This window comes from Brassica oleracea, chromosome C4, assembly GCF_000695525.1.
Source record: "Brassica oleracea var. oleracea cultivar TO1000 chromosome C4, BOL, whole genome shotgun sequence".
NCBI classification, from domain to species: Eukaryota; Viridiplantae; Streptophyta; class Magnoliopsida; order Brassicales; family Brassicaceae; genus Brassica; species Brassica oleracea.
Genome location: NC_027751.1, coordinates 38,700,673 through 38,723,656, shown reverse-complemented (window position 1 = coordinate 38,723,656; position 22,984 = coordinate 38,700,673). Strand labels below are relative to the sequence as shown.

The window sequence follows — 22,984 nt, the reverse complement described above, 5'->3', positions numbered from 1 at the left end:
TTCCTATTTCTTCACAGAATTGATATATATATATATATATATATATATATATATATGTGTCATAAAAATTACCATCAAATCAGTTTTACTTATTTATTATTTTGTTTTTAATGAGAATACACTTTTTAAATAATTTAATTTAAAATACAATTATATATTGTTATATTATATTCTAACAATTTGTTTGATTTAATTAATTTTCTTTGGTGGATAACTCAAAAAGTTTTCATATGAATCGGGGAAAGCAAGCTTATGTTGTTATATTATATTTATTTGTGTATATAGAATCTATATATAATGCTAGTGTAATAAAGAAAGAACATTATTTTTTTGTAACTTCAAAAAGATACATTATTACAATTTGAAATTAATCAAAATTGAATAAAATGGCAATTAAATATTTGTAAATCTAATTGTTTATTTATCTTGTTTAGTTCGATTCTCATGAAAAGAAATCGATAGGTTAAACAAATGTTTCAAAATTTGTTGTGTTATTTTTTTTTGTCTATAAATTACAAAATTTATTGAATTGATATATTTAATTATTGCATCCTTAAATAATATTTTATTAAAACACTAGAGAACTATGTTTTGAGTTGTTTTGTCAAAATTGTACAAAAATCTATGCTTTTTCATATTTGTCACGAAAATTTATATGTTAAACTTACTTTTACGAAATTCTTAACTTTGTCATGAAAACAAAAATCTATGATTTTTCATATTTGTTAATGTTCTCACACTTTAAAAGAATATATTAGTTTAGTCACTTAATTATTTTTTTTTTTACAAAACAAAGTATTGGAGTCTTGAAAGTTGAATTCATATTATTGTAACTGTACATAAGAGTTTGTGATTACATACTTAGTGATTCTTGTATATGTGTACAAGAAAGTTTCAATAGCTTAGTGGTAAATGCCCTATATGTTTGTCATACTAACTCGGGTTCGATCATTTCCTTCGCATTGTTTTTTTTCATTTTTTACGGAAAAATAATAAATGAGATGATGTGGCAACTTCGGACTCTCTGATTGGTTGATTTTCCTATCCTACGTGGACACCTTCTCCATTGCTTATATTTGCCTTTTAGTATTGTATGATTTGATTTTTTTTTTTGAGCAACTGTATTGATTTGATTAAACCGTTGCTTTATGTCGATTACATTGCCTTTAAACCTGGACCGAACCGACGTTTGGACATTATTAAACCGTGGACCAAAAACATATCCGGGTCAGGTGGATAAAACCAGGTTTGTTTGTAATTATAAAAAAAAATCATTGTTTTTATCTTTTAAATCATAAAAATAAGAAATATTGCATTTATTTTTGAATTTTCATAATCCATAGTGATAAATATTTAAAATAAAATATTGATTTTATATTTGAAGTTAATATATTGATCTTCTATTTGATATTCATTTGTTTTGTACTTAAATTTTATTTCATAATTATTTATATTGAAACTTTATTAACTAAAATTAATTATGTTTGTTAAATTTACGGAAGATAACTAACAAAGCATTTAGATGTCAAAAAAAAAAAAAACTAACAAAGCATTTAGATTTATAATTTTTATTCTGTGATTGAACTCGACTGAATTCGGTTGAATTGAACCCAGTCGAGACTAATGGAGCAGGTATTTTCCCAGGGTTACCGATCAAGTGATTGGGTCAGATAAAAAGCTCGTGAGGATTTCTGGCTTCCTCGAATTGTTTTGACTCCGGATGGAGAGGTGAACTTCACGTAATTGGGGGTAGATTGATGGGAAAGCCTTCATCTTTCGGAGCCATGGCCTCCCGAGTACGGCGTTGAAGGGCGTGTGTTGGTCTATCACTGTGAACTTGATCATGTGATGGGTGTAACTAGATTTGACGATTAGTGGGATCGAACCGAGTGGATGGATCGTGGCTCCGCCAAAGCTGACAAACGTTGTCGTTCCTGGTGTTATCCCGTATTAACAAGGACGCTCAAAACGCTGCAGTTTCAGTAAACAGAGATATGGGCCAGGAGAAGCAGAGGCCCAAGCGAGAAACAGAAGAGAGCCCACGCGCCAAAGCTTCACCCGCTCAACGGCTACATTCAAAAGAGAAAGCAGAAGACAAAGGAAAAGGACAGAAGGTGACGCAAGAGAGAAGAGATGGTAATGGCGTAAGATTGTACAACAAGTTCTCAACCCTTGATCTCCTGGACGATTGAGATTGTAACATCTGTCTAGGGTTCTCTACATTAGGGTTTTCGTGTTCAAGCTATAAATAAGCTGATCTTGTAACCTTTGAGAGCCAGAGAGTGATAAAATGAAATTTCAGTAAAAGCAAAGCTTTATCTTCTTCAAATCACTTTTATACAAACATCTTTATGGTATCAGAGCAATGGCGATGGAACCTTACACGCCACCATCTCTGAAGATCGTAAACTCAGTTACTGTCAAGCTCACAGATAAAAACTACATCTTGTGGAAGCGTCAGTTCGAAGCCTTCTCAACGGTCAGGGTCTCCTAGGGTTCGTCACTGGATCCACACCACCACCGGCAGATACCATTTCCGTACCGAACATCAACGGAACTATCACGCCGGTACCAAACCCAGACTCCGCTTTATGGTTTCTAACTGACCAAGTGATACAGTCATGGCTTCTAGGGTCGTTCACTGAAGACATTCAAAGCGTGGTGCTTCACTGCACTACATCTCATGAGATCTGGCTCACTCTAGCGAGTCACTTCAACCGAGCTTCTTCATCTCGACTGTTCGAGCTTCAACGCAAGCTTCAGACTATATCCAAACAAGAAAAGACGATGGTAGAATACCTCCGTGAGATAAAAACCATCTGCGACCAGCTCACGTCAATTGGTAGTCCTGTTCCGGAGCGTATGAAGATATTCGCAGCCTTGTTTGGTCTTGGAAAAGATTATGAGCCAATCAAGACAAGTATTGAGGGATCTATGGATAGCAGCCAAGATCCGGTCTTTGATGACATCATTCCACGTCTTACTGCATTTGATGACCGTCTACAGAGCTATAATAAGAATACTGGAGTCACTCCGCATCTGGCGTTTCACACCACCAGAGGAAGACCGTTCTTCAATCGAAACAGAGGAAGAGGTCGAGGTGGTAGAGACTTCTTCTCAACCAGAGGACGTGGCTTTCCACAACACATCTCATCATCGTCATCATCAAGGTCGTCTGTGTCATCTGATGGAGATTCAAGGCCAGTGTGTCAGATCTGTGGTAAAACTGGTCACATGGCTATGAAGTGTTGGCATAGATTCGACAACTCGTATCAGCTTGATGAGATGCACAATGCACTAGCTGCTCTTCGCATATCAGAGATCACAGATGGAGCTGGACATGAGTGGTTCCCCGACACTGGAGCATCGGCTCACGTCACCAACTCACCAGCTCACCTGCATCAGGCCAATCCGTACCTCGGCTCAGACTCTGTTATGGTTGGAAACAGAGAGTTTCTGCCTATAACACACACAGGCTTGCAAGCATTGCTTCTTCCTCGGGTAATCTATCACTCAAAGATGTACTTGTGTGTCCTAATATTGCTAAATCGCTTCTGTCTGTGTCGAGATTCACCAAGGATAATCCTTGTGGCTTTGATTTTGACTCTGATAATGTGCGTGTATATGATAAGGGAACCAAGAGGGTTCTTCTAATGGGAAGAAACACTAATGGGTTGTACAATCTGCGGAGTTCAGCCGTTCATGCCTTGTTCACAACCAGACGTGTTGCTGCTAGTGATGAGGTGTGGCATCAAAGGCTCGGACATCCCAACCCTCTTATCTTACAACACTTATCTTCAGCTAGGAATATCTTCATCAATAAGGGCTCCATGTCTCAGTGTGATGCGTGCAAGCTAGGCAAGAGTACAAGACTACCCTTCACGGCGTCTACCTACGTTGCTACACGACCTCTGGAACGGATCCACTGCGACCTATGGGGACCAGCACCAGTAGCTTCAGTTTAGGGCTTTTACTATTATGTAATTCTTGTAGACAATTTCTCTAGGAACAGTTGGTTGTTCCCTTTAAAGAAGAAGTCAGATTTTATGTCTGTGTTTGTTGCCTTTCAAGAACTCGTTCAGAATCAATACAGTACTAAGATCGGATCATTCCAATGTGATGGTGGGGGAGAATTCATTAGTACAAAGTTTCTGCAACATTTGGCAACCAATGGCATTAAACAGTTAATCTCATGTCCCTATACCCCACAACAAAATGGGTTGGCAGAGAGAAAACACAGAAAAATCACCGAGGTTGGGTTGTCACTCCTGTTTCAGAGTTGCGTCCCTCACAAGTACTGGGTTGAAGCATTCTTCACAGCCAATTATCTGAGTAACCTTCTTCCTCACAGTGCACTGAGCAGCGCCAAAAGTCCATATGAGATTCTTCACAAGAGGTCACCACATTATGAGTTTCCGAAGGTATTTGGATGCGCTTGTTTCCCAACACTAAGAGACTATGCCACAAACAAATTTGATCCTCGCTCTCTTAAGTGCGTATTCATGGGATACAGTGAGAAGTTCAAAGGCTATAGATGTCTACTGCCATCAACCGGGAGAGTCTACATAAGCAGGCACGTAACATTTGATGAGCGAAGTTTTCCTTTCTCAAAGGAGTACAGACATCTTCATCCACCAGCAAAGAGGATCCTTATGTCATCATGGTTCAAGAGTCTGGCTCCAATAGTATCTGAGGCACAAAGCTCATCGAGCTCAAGCCACTCCTCTGACACTGACCAGTCTTCAGAAAGGAATGAAAGGAACGCTCGACCTCTACAAATGATCCTGAGACTTCAGAAACCCAGTCAAGATAGAAGCTCAACTTCAACTGAAGTGGGTTCAGTTACACAGCCTAGAAGCTCAACATCTACATCTGTTGGTGAAGTTATACAAACTAGAAGCGAGAATCAAACAGACAGTGCAACAAGAACAACTGAAGCATCACAGGCTCCTGTTCAACATGGAATGGTGACTAGATCAAAATCTGGAATAGTCAAACCAAATCCAAAATATGCACTTCTTACAGAGAATACAGCTCTCAGAGAGCCACAGTCAGTCCAAGAAGCGCTTGCTCATCCTGGTTGGAACGCATCAATGCATGAAGAACATGACAATTGTGTTGAAACCAAGACATGGTCTCTTGTTCCAAGAACACAGTCGATGCATGTTCTAGGCAACAAATGGATACACAGAATCAAGCTAGGGTCTGATGGCACTGTCAAGAAGCTGAGATCAAGACTAGTAGCTAAAGGATGTGGACAGGAGGAAGGAGTTGACTACTGGGAGACTTACAGTCCGGTAGTGAGGACTGCGACTGTGAGACTAATACTACACACAGCTACGGTCATGAAGTGGGATATAAAACAGATGGATGTAGCCAATGCTTTTCTGCATGGTGACTTGACTGAGACGGTATACATGAAGCAGCCAGCAGGTTTTGTAGACCCAATGAAACCAGATCACGTCTGTCTCCTTCACCGAACACTCTACGGATTGAAGCAGAGCCCACGCGCATGGTTTGATAAGTTTAGCTCTTACTTGCTGGAGTTTGGATTCAAATGCAGTGTGAAGGATCCATCTTTATTTATCTACTCAAAGGGTAAAGATGTTATCATGTTACTCTTATATGTTGATGATATGTTAATCACTGGAAACACATCAGAAGTTCAAAGTAGATTCCTGGAAGATATAAGCAACCAGTTCAGAATGAAGGATCTTGGACAGATGGAATACTTTCTGGGAATTCAGGCAAAGTTCCATGAGACAGGCTTGTTTCTTTCACAAGAAAGATATGCTCTTGACCTACTAGCAGCAGCGGGAATGAGTGATTGCTAAGATATAGGCACACCTCTTCCGATAAGACTCAACAAAGTTCCGGATCAAAACACCTTGTTCGCATCTCCAAGCTATTTCAGAAGCTTGGCTGGGAAGTTGCAATACTTGACACTGACAAGACCAGACTTGCAGTTCTCAGTTAACTACATTTGCCAGAAAATGCATGCTCCATCTGTGTCAGACTACCGTCTCCTCAAACGCATTATGCGGTATGTCAAGGTAACAATAGACTATGGAATCAACTTCACTCAAGACACTGATTTCACACTTCGAGCCTACAGTGACAGTGACTGGGCTGGGTGTCCTCATACACGTCGATCAACTTGCGGTTTCTGCACTTTTCTTGGAAGCAATATCATCTCTTGGTCTTCTAAGAAGCAACCGACAGTGTCAAGAAGTTCTACTGAAGCAGAGTATAGGTCTCTGTCTGAAACTGCATCGGAGCTCAGCTGGATTTGCTCAGTCATGAGAGAGATAGGTGTGCCTGTTCTGGTAACACCTGAGCTATACTGCGACAACCTGTCTTCGGTTCACCTAACGGCGAATCCTACTTATCACAAGAGATCAAAGCTCTTTGAGCTTGACTACCACTATGTGAGGGAGAGAGTGGCTCTTGGTGCTCTTGTGGTTCGACATGTTCCTGGATATCTCCAACTTGCTGATATATTTACTAAGTCCTTGCCATATGCTCCATTCGATGATCTGAGGTTCAAACTTGGCATTTCGTCACCACCAACGCCAAGTTTGAGGGGGACTATTAACAAGGACGCTCAAAACGCTGCAGTTTCAGTAAACAGAGATATGGGCCAGGAGAAGCAGAGGCCCAAGCGAGAAACAGAAGAGAGCCCATGCGCCAAAGCTTCACCCGCTCAACGGCTACATTCAAAAGAGAAAGCAGAAGACAAAGGAAAAGGACAGAAGGTGACGCAAGAGAGAAGAGATGGTAATGGCGTAAGATTGTACAACAAGTTCTCAACCCTTGATCTCCTGGACGATTGAGATTGTAACATCTGTCTAGGGTTCTCTACATTAGGGTTTTCGTGTTCAAGCTATAAATAAGCTGATCTTGTAACCTTTGAGAGCCAGAGAGTGATAAAATGAAATTTCAGTAAAAGCAAAGCTTTATCTTCTTCAAATCACTTTTATACAAACATCTTTATCCCGGAGGTGGGGTATCCCATGTTCTTGAACGTTTTGTAAGAAAGGGCATCGATGGAACTTCTGGTATCAACAAGTATATTCCACATGTAAGTCGGATGACGAGTGCGTTGTTGTGCGGTTGATCTAGATCCAAAGTCTCTTGCTCGCATAACACAATTTCGTTCTCAGGAGAGGTAGTTATATCCTATCTCGCTGATCCTGTGAACGGCTTCATGTGGTTTCTACCCAGGGCATCGGGATCGCATTGTCTTGGTGTTCCTGGTAAGGAATCAGGTTGCCTATCCGGTCTTTTGAAACCGGATTCTCTGGGCAATCGCTCTACGGCCTTCGTGTTGCGTTTCATCCATCTATGTTCCTCTTTAAGAGCCGGTTCGGTAGAGGTTCGAGTGCTGTGTATGGCGGATCCATTTTTGTGCTTCTGAATCTTATATCAGATCGTCAACAACGATATTTTTTTGTTTCTCTTTGCCATAGACATTGCCAAAATGTGGATCCTAAAAATCCACACTAGTTATTTGGTAATGAATATATGTAAAAGATTAGGGAATAAGAACTAAATAGGCAACGATATCATTAGAACATAACGATGTAATCAAACTTACTTTGACGAAAATTGACTTTTATGTATTGATGTTTAACACAAAAGGGGTTTACAAGGTACCAATGAACAATATCGACTAAGCTTGAAATTGTGAGCTAAATAGAGAATTGAGGTCGAAGTGGATGGTGATAATTTCTAGGTCTCAGAATATGCCCCCCTCTTCTCTCCCACGTTCAACATTGTTACCGGGAAAAAAAAATGGATTCAGCTAAGTGAACCTTTTCAACCGTAGGGGTGAAAAAAACACAAATGTAAAAATCTAAACTGAACCCCGAAAATCTAAAATGTATCAATCCAAAGATGAGTCCGCACCAAACTAAATTTGACATAAATATTCAAAACCAAAACAATTCAAAATTTTCAATACCCTTAGAAAATACAATACCAAACATGACCAACCCCGAATAAGTATTCAAAAACACTCAAAATCTCAATGAATTCATACTATAAATATATGAATAATTGATTATAACATTCAGTCTAATAAATACTAGATTTTGACATGCACTTTTAGAGCTTCGAGATATTTTGTGTTACAAAAATTTAATAAAAATGCATCAAATATTTTGTAAGAGATGTTAAAATGGATCAGTCTCATTTAAGATCCCCAAACTTCAAACTCCGTTCATACCCCTTTTATTTTAGTTTTATTTAAAGTTGCATATTAAATCTATGATAAATACTTTGGCTAATTTAGAGCCGTTTAAACTTAGGTAAAGCATTTTTAATATATTGTATGAATTTATATATCAATCAAAATATATATTTTTAATAAAATTAGGTAAAGCAGTCTATATAAACAAATATGGTCAATCAAAATTGCACAAGATAAAAGAATCAAAAACAGTTACATTAATTATGAATAATATATGAATATGGTCAATATAAACAAAGCAGTCAGATACTTTTATTATTGAAATATAAAATAAACCAGTTATTATATTTAATAATAAAAACTATATGCACTTTCAAAATAGCATTTGTAGATCGATCATTCATATTGATAGCATCTTTTCAACAGTGTGGTACACAATTATGAATTAAAAAATCTTAACTTTTAGAGATTAAAGATTTAATTGATAAATATTAGTTAATTAATATCACAAATTTAATAAAAATTTGTACATGATTTTACTATTATTACATAATTTATTAGATACTTAAAAGGTATATTTTAGTAAAAATGAAATATATATTTATATTTTAAATAATTACGAAATTAATTAAATATTTAAAAGGTTTCTTTAAGTGAAAAACGAAATAAACATTTATATTTTAAATAAATACTAAAGTAATTACATATTTTAAAATGTTTGCTTTATTGAAAAATGAAATATATATTTATATGGTAAATAAAAAGATATGACGATTTAGTTCAGATGCAATTCAGAGAAAATATATGAATATCTATTTGATTTTTATAGTAATTAAAATAATTCAAATATGTATACAAAAATTCATTTAATTAATTTTAGTAAGGAATAGTCCAAATAAAAAAATTACACATGAGATAAGCCATGACTTCTCTTCAAATAGAGTAGACTAGATGTGTATTTCAGAATAAACCAACACTTTTGATATAAATGTGTATTTTGGTTGTGTATCTACATTTAAATTACAAAGAAAACATTATATCTGTACAAATTATTATATGCTAAATGTTCCAATGGAAATAATTTCGACTACAAAAAAAATATAATAGGTTCTAGAATGATAAGCACATATAGGCGATATCAAACAAGTAATAAAAGGGGAATAAGAGCATCAGGGAGGACGTCCACATCAGCTTGGAAAATCGTCCAATAGAGAAGTTGCTTTTTGCCACGTCAGCAAATTATGGGTCCCACTTGGGAAAAAAATGTTTTATCATGGGCTCTGCGTCGACACTTGAGAAGGCCCAATTGGTCTGTGTTTTAATGAATGTAACAAATGGATTTTGTGAGACTAATTGAAAAGGTCGTTTATGTTTACGACGTCGTAGAAGTTAACCTAGGGTTTCCTGCATCCCTTCAGACAGATCTGGAAACTCACCTTTCTCCTTTGTCTTTTCGTTATCTGATTATCTCCGGCGAACTCTTCATTTTCCCGTATTTAATCACTTCATCATAAATGGTCACGATTCGTTACATCTCTGTGAACCCTACTTATATAGCATTCGGTCTCCATTCCCATCTCCTAATCTCAGTGAGATCAGCTCTAATTCTAACTGGTCTCTTTAAAAACAATAAAAATCTAACCTTTTTTCATTTTCTCGGAAAAAAGCAATCTTTCTGAAATGGGTCTCAAGGGTTTCGCTGAAGGAGGGATCGCGTCGATCGTAGTGGGCTGTTCGACCCACCCGCTTGATCTAATCAAGGTTCGAATGCAGCTCCAAGGCGAATCAGCCTCGATTCAGACAAATCTCCGACCAGCTCTTGCTTTCCAGACTTCCTCCGCCGTTCACGCGCCTTCGCCTCCTCCGCGCGTGGGTATAATCACCATCGGATCTCGCATTATCAGACAAGAAGGCACGCACGCTCTCTTCTCCGGCGTCTCCGCCACCGTTCTCCGCCAGACTCTCTACTCGATGACTCTTATGGGTCTATACGACATCCTGAAAACCAAATGGACCGACCCGGAAACCAAAACCATACCGACGGCGGCGCCGATACCTCCTTCGATGAACCCGGCGGATGTTGCCATGGTGCGCGTGCAAGCCGACGGGAGGCTCCCGGTGGTCGACCGTAGGAACTACAAGAGCGTTTTGGACGCCATCGCGCAGATGGTTCGCGGCGAAGGCGTCACGTTGCTGTGGAGAGGTTCGTCGATGACGATAAACAGAGCGATGCTTGTGACGGCGTCGCAGCTGGCTACGTACGACTCGGTGAAAGAGACGATTTTGGAGAAAGGGTTGATGAGAGACGGGCTCGGGACTCACGTGACGTCGAGCTTCGCGGCGGGGTTTGTGGCTTCGGTCGCGTCGAACCCAGTGGATGTGATCAAGACGAGAGTGATGAATATGAAGGTGGAGGCGGGGAAAACGGCACCGTATAAGGGAGCGGTTGATTGCGCTTTGAAGACAGTGAGAGCTGAAGGGATCATGGCTTTATACAAGGGGTTTTTGCCGACGGTGTCGAGACAAGCACCATTCACGATGTTTATGCCGGTGGTGTTAATATGTTTTCATTCTATGTTTTCTATTTTGAGTGAAAATTCAAGTAGATAGATTTCTCATCTAGGTAACGCATCATTTTAAAAGTTCTGATCTTTGAATCCAATTTAATCATCTGCCGACAAAACTTTGTCTCTTTTACTCAGACTATCACTTATGGTTGATGATTATGCCGGTGGTGTTAATATGTTCTCATTCTATGTTTTCTATTTTGAGTGTAAATTCAAGTAGATAGATTTCTCATCTGGGTAACGCATCATTTTGAAAGTTCTGATCTTTGAATCCAATTTAATCATCTGCCGACAAAACTTTGTCTCTTTTACTCAGACTATCACTTATGGTTTCATTTAATTACCGATTCTAAGTTCTCCCCTACATACTTCATATAGCAGACCAGAGCAGTGCATCTCTTATCAAGTCAAGGCTTTATTGAACTGTCACAGATTTCAACCAATCATCGACAATGTCTTCCTCTGCTGCTACCGTTGCTCAAAAATCTGTTTCCTCCTCAACCTTTGACGATCTCAGCCTTGGTCTGACTCCTCAGGTGGTTGCTGACCGGATCCTCTGCTTTTGGGGTTGAAGGATTGAAGAAAAATGGTCAATTTGTGGGTATCACCATCTTCCTGCTAGATGAAAAGGTTTCAACATTCCTCTCTTAACCTTTAAAGATTATCAAAAATATTTAAGTAAATTTACAAATTAACAGATAATAAAGCCTTACTTGGATTCAGTGAAGGGATCTGTATTTGCATATCGGGAAAACAAGGCTCTGTTTTACCTCAATCAAAGATGCATATTCAGATAATAACACTGCGTTCACTTAGAACAATTTAGGACCTTATCTCTCCACGTTTGATTGCAAGTTTGATAAAAGAGATTCATCAAAAGTTTGTAGTTTTCTTTGCAGTGTAACATGTTCATTAATTATATTTTTGTGTGGTGGTCTGACAATAGTGTTGTTCTCATTAACATATTGTTTTGGTCTGTCGGTTTTATTTTAGGTGTAAAACCTCGACTGATGGAGGCTAAGATCGAGATGTTGAGATTTACTCTGGTGAATCAACCGGAGTTTCAGTGAGTTATCACATACTTTATTGAATGAACACGTACATCTATGAATCCTTGAGTAAAATAAGTTATGATTTTGTTGGGTTTCCTTAGATAGAAGAAAGATTAGGGTTAGCATGCTTTTTGGATCTCCGTAGTTTGTCAAAAATACGATCTGTGATAACGACTGAATCAGTGAATCATTCTGTACTACCTGATAGAGGCTGTTCCAAGAATGCAGCTCTGCCATCTGCATCACAAGAGACTTGTGGTAGACTAGATGTGGAAGGCATGGACCTTCAAAGAACTACTTCTAGAGAACTAGGAAACTCATTGCAGGTTGTGATATTTCCTTTATTTTAAGTATAGTAGAAGGTTCATGGATATATGATATATCTATATCCTTTGTAGGTAGTGATAAATAAAGTCGTACACAAATAAATTTAAACATTGTAATTTGCAGAATTTTAAGTGTTTTATGTGAAAACTAACAGTTTCTAACATGCATATTAAGATTTTATTGGTTGATCGAAAATTATTTCTAATAAAAGCCTTTTTCTGCTTTAGCCTGTCCCAAAAGAAGTTATAATAGTTGAGCTATTTTTGCCACTAAATGTACGCATTCAAATTTAAAATCACGTACTTGCAAGTTTTGCATTTTTAGGCCCGAAATAGCCATGACCTTCATCATTCTCTTGCCTATTAAATCACAAACTTAGACTACGAAGCTGCAAAAAAATAAAGCCTCAAAGAAAATCTAACATAATACCCCACCATAAATTCTTAAAAATTTCAAATATTCACATGCAAAAGACCAATTCAGAACACACCATCTCCTCATCCTTAATATAAAGCAACAACATCCTCGCAGTGTGCGTAAGTGAACACAACATCATGTACACAAAATTAGCCAATACAGCAACAACGTCCCCGACAGAAGAAGTGAGGGAAATGCGAGAATAATAATAATGCAGTTTGTAGGTTTGCAACTCAGATTGTAGGGCAGGATCAAACCGTAGGAGTTAGAATTCTTAAACCGTTTTTGTATATAAATTATTTTCAGAAACACACAAAACGTCTATGCAATGTGTTTAATCAGATTTAAGTTAAGAGTTCTTCAGAATTTTTGATTAAAAACCTAATTCCAGACCTCAGACAGTGATAATTTTTGTATATATCTACCATTTATAAATTTTATAAAGCTTTTAAATTGGGTTTGAAGTCCTCACTAATACATGTTTTCGAGAGGTCATTCAAGACCATGTTTGAGCAAGTATCTCAGCCTTGCATAAAGGGATGACCGAGCACACAAACACTACCCAACAAACATTAAAAAAAAGCTAGAACATCAAATAATAATATTAATATTCAAAATTATTTCCAAAAAATCTGATTAATTGAATAATTAAAATAAAAACTGTAAAATTAATATTACATCAACAACGGTAAGAAAGTAAACCTTCTATAAATTTTTTCTATAAATTTACAACTAATAATATTTCAAATCATAAAGCAAAATTTTCTTTCTATCACAAACAAACTTAAAAAAACACAGAAATTAAATAGCAACAATAAATTTTAAATTTAAATTTTGGTTAAAACGATAAATTGAAGATAACAAATAAAGAACCGGTATACAAGTCGGTGGTACTTTCTTTTAAAGACAAGTACAAAAATGAAACTTAATAATTTTAAAACCAATCAAAAGTTATACAGTACTAATTATAAGCTTTACAATTGTATTACATAAAAATAAATAACCAATATTAAGAATATATATAGATCTTAACTTATAATTTAGTTAACTTTTTATTAATCTTACTAATATCCTACATAAAACTCCAATAAAACACAACAAATTGTTTCAAATAGTTTTAAATTTGAATTTATGTTTATAATTCTATAACAAGTTTCAGTGCATATCATATTTGTTCGTTTTTAAAATATAAATATAAAAATTAAACTAATATTATAGGAAAAATCCGGGCGTAGCCCGGAAAACCCCCTAGTAAATTTAAAAACAGATGCTCTGGATACAGAATATCCAAATCAAATTGTATCAATGGTTACTTTCCGATAAAAGTAACAGAAATGACACATATTTAATGAGTTTCTTGGTTATTTTAGGGGAAATTCTCAAAAATACCCCATTTATAGTATCACTTTTCATATTTACACTAACCACTTTTACCCTCATTAAAAAGGGTAAAAAACACTTATACCTCTAGAATTAACTAATCTAGACTTAGGGTTTAGACTGGAGGGATGAGGTATGGTTTTTGGAATGCGAAATTTAAGATTCTAATAAATATATAAATAAATACTTTAAAAAATATCAAAAAATTTTAAAATAATTAAAAACATAATTTTCGATTTTCAAAAAGAAATTTTTGAAAAATAAAATTCAAAATTCTTTTTTATAAAAAAAGTTTGAATCGAAAACATAAAAAAAAATATTTTTTTACTTTTTTTATTTTTTTTTTAATTTAAATAAAGATTTATTATATATATATAGAAAATAAGGGTATAAGAATATTTTGCCACTTAATGAAGAATGTATTTTTGAAAATGTCCATTTAGTGGTGGTAAAGATGAAAAGTGGTACCATGAAAGTGGTAAACAAAAATAAGGGGAAAATGTTATGTTTAGCACCACTAAAGGGATATTTTCAAAATTATCTTCTTCATTAAGTGGCAAAAGATTTTTATACCCTTGTTATCTATATATATAATAAATTATTATTTAAATGAATTAAAAATAAATAAATATTTTTTTTTTAATTATACTTTTTCAATTCGAACTTGTTTATAAATTTTTTTTGATTTTTTTTTGAAATTTTTGTTTTTATTTTTTATAATTTCTTTTTGAAAATCGAAAATTATGTTTGAAACTATTTTTTAAGTTTTTTTTTTTACAATTTTAAGTATTTATTTATTAATTTATTGGAATCCTAAATTTCATATTCCAATAACCTTTTCCCACCCCTCAACTCTAAACCCTAAGTTTGGATTAGTTAACCCTAGGGGTATAAGTGTCTTTTACCTTTCATTAAAAGTGAGGGTAAAAGTTGTTAGTGTAAACATGAAAATTAATACTATGAATGTGGTATTTGTGGTAATTTCTCTTGTTTAAGTTATTTCGAATAATTTTGGATAATTTAGATATAAAATACACAAACCAAATTGGATAGCTTGGTCATTTTGGTTAAAAATATTTGAACCTGAATTGGACATAATGGGTATCCAAAAAAATCCAAGTTCTTTTGCATGAGAATCGTATCCACCTAGTTCATGAGGATCCAACTCAAACCTAACCCTAATTTTTATAATGCTTAAATAGGACTATTTTTAAAATCCAAAAAATCAATACCCGAAAGAGCCGATCATAATCGAATGGATACCTGCATATACAATAGCGTGCTTATTTCAAATTAAATACACATTAAAATTATAAATATTTATATATATATACATATATATCTCTTCAAAATGCACAATTTGTATTTTTCAATAAACACTTTATATATAATATTTTTCTTAATTACATATTTAATCATATGTAATTTTTTGATTATTTGATTTATTTATTTTTAATTTCATTTCATTTTTTAATTAGTTCTTAGCTTCGTTATTATTTTGACTATTTTTTTATAATCAGATGAAATCAATGTCAAAATATCCGAGTCGAATATACCGTCAAATCAGTAAACCAGTGACCGTGAAATATATAAAATTTAGTTTAATATTAGGGGAAATTTTATGTTTACCACTTTCAAGGTACCACTTTTCATCTTTAACACCACTTAAGAGACATTTTCAAAAATACCTTGTTCATTAAGTGACAAAAGACTCTTATGCCCTTGTTATCTATATATATATATATAATAAATCATTATTTAACTAAATAAAAATAAAATAAAAAATAATTTTTTTTTTATGTTTTCGAATTATACTTTTTCAAATTCGAACTTTTTTATAAAAAAATTTTTGAATTTTTTTTCGAAATTTTTTTTATTCTTTTTGTCAAAATTTCTTTTTGAAAATCGAAAATTATGTTTGAAACTATTTTTTAATATATTTTTAATATTTTTTAAGTATTTATTTATATATTTATTAGAATCTTGAATTTCACATTCCAAAAACCCTACCCCACCCCTCAGCTCTAAACTCTAAGGCTAGAATAGTTAACCATAGGGTTATAAATGTCTTTTACCCTTCATTAAAAGTGAAGATAAAAGTAATTAGTGTAAACATGAAAAGTGGTACTATGAATGTGGTATTTGTGGCAATTTCCCTTAGTATTAATCAAAATGTTTACTAAAAATACACTAATCCCCGGAAAACATGTCATCAATATGTTATCATGGATTACCTGATAAAAACTCAGAAAACCTAATAATATTTTGATTAAAGTTGAATTAAATTTCTAATGAATACCTAGTTGTTTAACACTGAATAAATTCTGATAAAAAAAACATGAATAAATTTGATTTGTGATTCTTTAGATTTTAATGAAACTTATATAATTAAAAGATAATTATGATATAGAGAACTAAAATTATTTAAATTAATATTGATTATTAATTTTTTAGAAGTTTAATATTTTGTTTTGGTTTATTCTGGATGTTAATTTAATATTATAATAATTTTATTTAATTATTTATATCTGAATTTATCTTAGTTTTTTTTTAAAGTTAGTCAACTCGAAAATTAAACCCGAAATTAAAATCTATAATTTAAATATTTAATTATTTTTATGGGAATTAATTTTTTTTTTTTTTTTTTTAAAATGTTAAGAAATGGGAATTAATATTCAATGCACGCAGCGATAAAACTTATCGTCTTTTTCGTTGTAGCCGTTGATTTCGACATTTCAATTTTCAATCGCCTTCACAAAGCTTATAGGCTTGAGCTTTGTCAAGATTCATATTTCAACCATTTCTTCAACAAAACCTGACATCATCTCCGTCCCGAACTAACCCTCTTCTTGTCGACTAAAAACAAATGAATCTCCCGATAAGAGAGTGATTGCCCCAAGTCTGATCATATTAAGATCCAGATTTTGATGAGAAAATATATTTTTTAACGCTGATTTATTATGATATTACAATTATGAGAAATATTACATAGACGATTCGACAACTGACAATACTACCTGCCTTATGAGGATCTACGCCTAACTACATCACCTGAACCGTTCTGTGAAGATTCACGCGTGGCCGGATTTACTTGCACCATGTTGAAGATCTCTTGTAAGCCTGACGAGAAAATATTATTAAGCAGAAAATTGGCAAGGTCATATAGTAATCAAGTTAGTAAAATTAAAAATTCACAGAAAAGGAAACAAAAAATTTTGATTTCAATTGGCAAAATAAACTGATGAAAATTCAAACTTTAATATTTGAATCAAAATAGCATCATAGCAAAGATATATTACTCGAACAGAAACAAAAAGTGAAACTATAATTTACAGACCTACTGAAAGAAGAAGAAGAATCAACTTCTCTCTCATATTTCATGAGAAGTGGGTCATGCAAATTTTGGGTCTGAGGCTTGCTGATGGAGAGAAGATTCCTTCTCTTGGTTTTATTTATGGCGAGCTCTTAGTGGCTAAGAATTCTATCAAAGAAACTACTGACCATTTGGAGAAGAACTACCAGCCTATTTTTAAGATCATTGATGAGAAGATGAAAGGTTGGTTGGATTCTCCTTTGCATATGGCTGCTTACTTCCTCAATCCATTCTACTTCTACAAAGACCCCAATATTCAGTGTGACTTGGAGGTTATAGACGGATCCATCACGTGTGTAGAGACATTCTATCATGGTGATTTTGAAAAGCAAGGTTTAGTTGTCAATCATGAAGTTAATCTATACAAGAACAGAAATGGCTCTTTTGGTAGAAACTTGGCAATGACAGGCTGTGAGAAGAAGGAAAACTTTGACCCCAGTTTATTTTTCATCTTACTATCTTCGTTTAAAAAGAATATTTTGCATAAGATGACTTTGATGATCTCCCATTCAACTTGTTTAACCTTAGGGAATTGGTGGTCGACGTATGGATGTGGTACACCACATCTGCAGAAGTTAGCAAAAAGGATCCTTGCTTGGACATCTAGTTCCTCTGGCTGTGAAAGAAACTGGAGCAGCTTTGAAGCGGTTAGTGTATTAGTTACTTCTTCACAGTATGTTTCTAGACTGATTTATATCTAGCTAAATGTCACTTTTTTGTTATAGATACACAAAAAAAGGCTAGATGTGAATAGGCTAAACAGTCTAGTCTATGTCCAATTAAATGCAAGATTGTTTAACAAACACCAAAAGATAAGAGAAAACAATGTTGATGTCATCTTCGATGATGGTAATGAAGACACTGTTGGAGATTGGCTTGTGGAGCATGTAGAAGAAATGGACAGTGATGTTAATTTTGTGCTTACCACCCAAGCCCCAAGAGTAAGAGATCTATATGATGATGATTTTGAATCAGAAGATGAAGATATTGTGGACATGAAGTTTGAATCTGATGTCTTCCAAGAAGATCCTATCTTTCATGATTCTCAGCCTCTTCAGTAGTAGAGTAAAACTTGATTTCCTGTCTGTCTTTAGCTTTTCTAACTCAGATTTTAACTATCTCATCTTTTTTATCTTCAGTTTCAGGCAAGTATGAGGCTGTAACTTCTAACGCATCAACTCCACTACAAGATCGAGCCAATATATTTGTTTGATTATTGAAGAACAGAGGATTGAAAGTGCAATCCTAAATTTCTTTTGGTTGTTCTCAAATCAAAATTTTTTATTTTCTGTCTCTTGTAAGTGGATTATATTTTGTAATGGATGTGAACTAAAAGAAGTACAATTATATTTTGTGATCTAATTAGTTTGTATTTAATTATTTATAAATCTATGAATTTTAGTATTAATAATGTGTCTTTTATAAACATGTAGTATACAAAAATTTTGTATTATACGTATAAAATGTGGTATTATACATATAAAAGTATAAAAAATTCCTCCCCGTATAATCTCCGATTTTTTTCCGATTTTTCAATAAATCGCTAGACCTGTATATGTTGCACGCGTAGCGTCTAGCGAGTTTCCGAACAAGGAGTAAAAGTAAAGGTTTCAAAATATGTGTATTAGACAATTAGGATTAGAATGGAATGCAGACCAAAAAAATGCAGAACAAATACAGATCAAGCAGATTATGCAGAACATATGCATATCTAACTGGTTAAACTAATTTATGAATCAGTATACTTGACTAATTGTTAAAATTTATTTGCAAGCTAAATATTCTAAACAATATATATATATATATATATATATATATATATTTGTGAAATTTTAGAGAACTTTTTTTTTTAAAAGCAAATATATATCATGTTATACGTTTTATTTAAAAAAATAATCTTAAAAATTATATAAAAACACAAAAACTTAATACTCAAGATTTTTGAATTTGTGAAAGTTGAAGATGAAAGAATGTAATATTAGTTAAAAAATACATTAATTTTTGAATTGTTTTTGATAACTGTAGATATGTGAGACAACTATAAAATATAGAATAACTATACGCAAGATAAAAAACTGCATATATTTTAATATATATAAAAGAAACAAAAATATATGTTTACTATTTCATTATTTAAAAAATACTAATTGGTAAAATTAAGGTATTAGTATATGTAAATATTATATGATTGTTAATTAAAGGCATGAATTTAATAAACTAATTTACATAAAATAAAAATTAATTGATTGTAACATAAAAAGCATGTATGTGTAATACTATATTTGTATAAAATTGGTAGTTTTTCTACTAGAATTATTGAATACAATTTTTTGTGTTTTAAAGATGATAAAATTTTCATAATTCATTGAAGAAAAAAAAATTACCTTGATTTCTAATTTTTAATGCATATTGATATATGAGAAACCTGAAAAATATATAGAAACAATTAATCAATGCATGGGCTTCCTTTTTTTAATAATACAGTTTTGTCTATAAATTAAATTCTTTTCATTTTTTTACATTCACAAGTTAAAAAATCTCCCTAACAATTACGTTATGTAGTTTTTCTATAATACAGTTTTTGTATTCAAGTAAGTTTTTGTCTATAAACAAGTAAGTTTTTAATAATACTGTTTCGTCTATAATACAGTTTTTGTATTAAAAAGTAGGAAGCCCATGCATTGGCCTCTGCCCATCGCCAGATACCTTTCCCCTCTTAATTGCTGGACAAAATAAATTACACAAAAAAAGTTCTGCATGCAGTTTATATATATTTTTTACTATTTATCTCTTAATTGCCCATCGCCAGTTACCTTTCCCCTCTTAATTACAGGACAAACCAAATTACACAGAAAAAAGTTCTGCATACAGTTTATATAGTTTTGTCTATAATATTAAAAAGTAGGAAGCCAATGGGAAGCCATGCATTGGCCTCTGCCTAGGCCTGGGCAATCGGGTGACCATTCGGGTTCGGATCGGTTCTAATCGGGTTTCGGTTTTTCGGGTTTACAAAAATCAGCCCCAATCGGATATTATAAAAGTTCAGTTCGGTCTCGGTTTGGGTTTTGTCGGGTTCGGGTCGGATTCTGTAGCACATCCTAAACCCGGTTAAACCCATTTAATTTTCGGGTTCGGTTCTAAACCGGGTTCGGTTCTAAACCGGGTTTCGGTTATCCAAACTACTCATACTATCCGAAATACCTATTATTACCCGAAAATATGAACCTGTTATCTTGTTTCATGAAACACTTATAGACTCTTGATTGCTAAAATATAAATATAATACAAAGGACACAAACTGAAACACACTTCGAAAACTCAATCAAAACATGCATTACACAAACACAACTATCTCAAAATGGGGACGAAGACTAGAACAAATACTCAACGGAACAGTTGCAATAGTGAAAATAAAACATAAAAGAACTTTTATTAAACTTCAAAAGAAAGCAAACTTGTTCATAATGAACCTTAAAAGCACATCTCTAATGAGATCAAAGTTGAAATAAAAAGCAAAGCCAACACCAAAACAGAAACAAAAAGACTTCCAAATTCCAAAGCAATCCTCATTACTTATGTTCTTCCGTTGCAAGTGAATTTTTTGGTTTTTTTTTAGAGTGCTTAGCTGACTTGAGGATTTACTTGTGATGCAGGTTTCATCAGTGGCTTCAGAAAGTGCTTTTAGCACAAGTGTCAGAATCTTGGAACCATATAGGAGCTGTTTAACCCATTACTTGATTGAGGTTCTGATGTGCAGTGAGCAGTGGCTGAAAGCTGCATCGCAAATAAATCCCTCGCCATCTCTGCTAGCACAGGAAACTTGATTTTGTGGACCTTCCACCAACCGAGTATGTCAAACTTGAATCCCATCATAAGCTTTTGATTCTCAACAGGTTCCTTTAAGTACATCTCCAGCTCATCCCTTGGCTCATTTCCTGAATCAGCAACAAGATTCTTGTACTCGGAGTCCATTCTCAAAAACCCAAAGTCTTCAACAACCAACTTTAGCCTGTCCAAATGATCCTGACTCTCCTGACCAGCCACAGTCTCAGTCTGCTTCGCCTGACATGATTCACTATTAGCCCCTTTTAACCGGCTAGCATACTCGTTGAACATGCTTGTAAGGAGATCAAGCACAGAGTCACTCATTTCTTTGGCTTCTATACTGTCTTTTCCATACAGTGTCTCAAAACAGAAGCTTGGGTAAGTCATCTTCTTCCTGGGATCGATTATTGCTGCGAGAATCAACATCCTGTTCACATTCTTCATGCCATCCCAATACTTCAAGAACTTCTGCAACATGTCTTCAGCTTTCAACTTCAAATCCAGGTCTAAGTTGCAAGCCAATGCATTGAGATTCCTCTCAATTGTCACAATCTCACCATAGCATTTGTAGGAGTTCACCTTTGAGGAAGCTGAGACAACTAAAGTGCTATTATAAAAGATGACCAGGAACCTCCTTAGCTTCTCCACAGCATTCCAGTCACTAAGACCAGGCGGTCCACACCTCTTAACACCATTTTCTACTTCTAAAAAGTAGTCATTGTACAGTCTATCCTCTGCTTCCATCCTATCAAACGCCACTCTGAACTGCAAGGCTCTTGATAACATGAGAAAGGTTGAATTCCACCTAGTCTTAACATCCATCGGGAGACTTCCTCGTGTCATCTTTCCAGTAGTAACCCTTTGGTCAAAGGCGTTTAACCTATTGGTAGAAGACCGGACATACTGGACTGCATTGCGGATTGCCAACACATTTTCTCCTAAATCACCTAGACCCTCCCTAGCTATCAAGTTGATAATGTGTGCACAACACCTCATATGAAGAAAGTTACCATCTAAGACCAAAGCATCAGGCGAGACTGACCTAAACTGACTATGGAAACGCCTAAGAGCAGAGGTGTTAGCAGTGGCATTGTCTACCGTAATGCAAAACAGTTTCTCAATTCCCCAGTCAGCTAAGCACTCTAAAAGAACTGTGGAAATCGTCTGACCTTTATGATCCATGACCAGTTTGAAACCAAGGATGATCTTCTTCAGCTGCCAAGTCGGGTCAACAAAATATGCAGTTACAACCATGTAACTTGCACCTGCAAATTTTTTTAAAAAACAATGCTATTAGTATAAATAAAAAATGAGATTGTTTTCACTTTTCAGAAAAGAAAGAACCTTACCTGTCACTTGAGAAACCCAAATGTCAGTAGTGAGGGAAACTCTTTGTTTGTTAGTGTGCAAATAATTCTTCAATGCCTCTTTCTTCTTCAGAATCATCTCCACAATGTCTCTAGTGGCAGTCCGCCTTGAATGAGGTTTGTAAAGGTTCACCTTCACGCAAATAAAAAAAAACATTAGTTTCATAAATCAGAGAAATAATGTACAATTCAACGCTTTACCTTATTGCAGAAATACTTCCATCTTGTACTGTCTACGAAAGACAGAGGTAACTCAGTTAACACCAATAGCTCATTCGTAGCTTCTCTGACAACTTTCTCAGGTACCTTTGATGGCTTCAAACTCCATTCATCATCGATGGAAGTTTGACAATTTCCTTTGCTGATTAATTGCGCCTGGTACTCTCTGCAGATGAGCAGGTGCTTCTGGAGATTGGAAGTTCCTGATTTTGTTGCACATGAAAACACCTTTTGGCAGTAGTGGCAAATGCACCTGTCACGGCTCT

The 22,984-nt window shown here is 34.6% G+C and overlaps 2 protein-coding genes across 2 annotated transcripts; both read left to right on the top strand.

Annotated features, from left to right (window-relative positions):
• Nucleotides 1-9,540: 9,540 nt before the first annotated feature.
• Nucleotides 9,541-10,801, top strand: LOC106338843 (mitochondrial uncoupling protein 5-like). The gene has a single exon (XM_013777728.1). The coding sequence runs from the start codon at nt 9,872-9,874 to the stop codon at nt 10,799-10,801; it is 930 nt and encodes a 309-aa protein (XP_013633182.1). The 5' UTR covers nt 9,541-9,871.
• Nucleotides 10,802-17,327: 6,526 nt separating this feature from the next.
• Nucleotides 17,328-18,368, top strand: LOC106338842. Its single transcript, XM_013777727.1, has 3 exons — nt 17,328-17,718; nt 17,836-17,954; nt 18,033-18,368. Exons 1-3 carry the CDS (start codon nt 17,328-17,330, stop codon nt 18,366-18,368), a joined length of 846 nt encoding a protein of 281 aa, XP_013633181.1.
• The last annotated feature ends 4,616 nt before the right edge of the window (nt 18,369-22,984 follow it).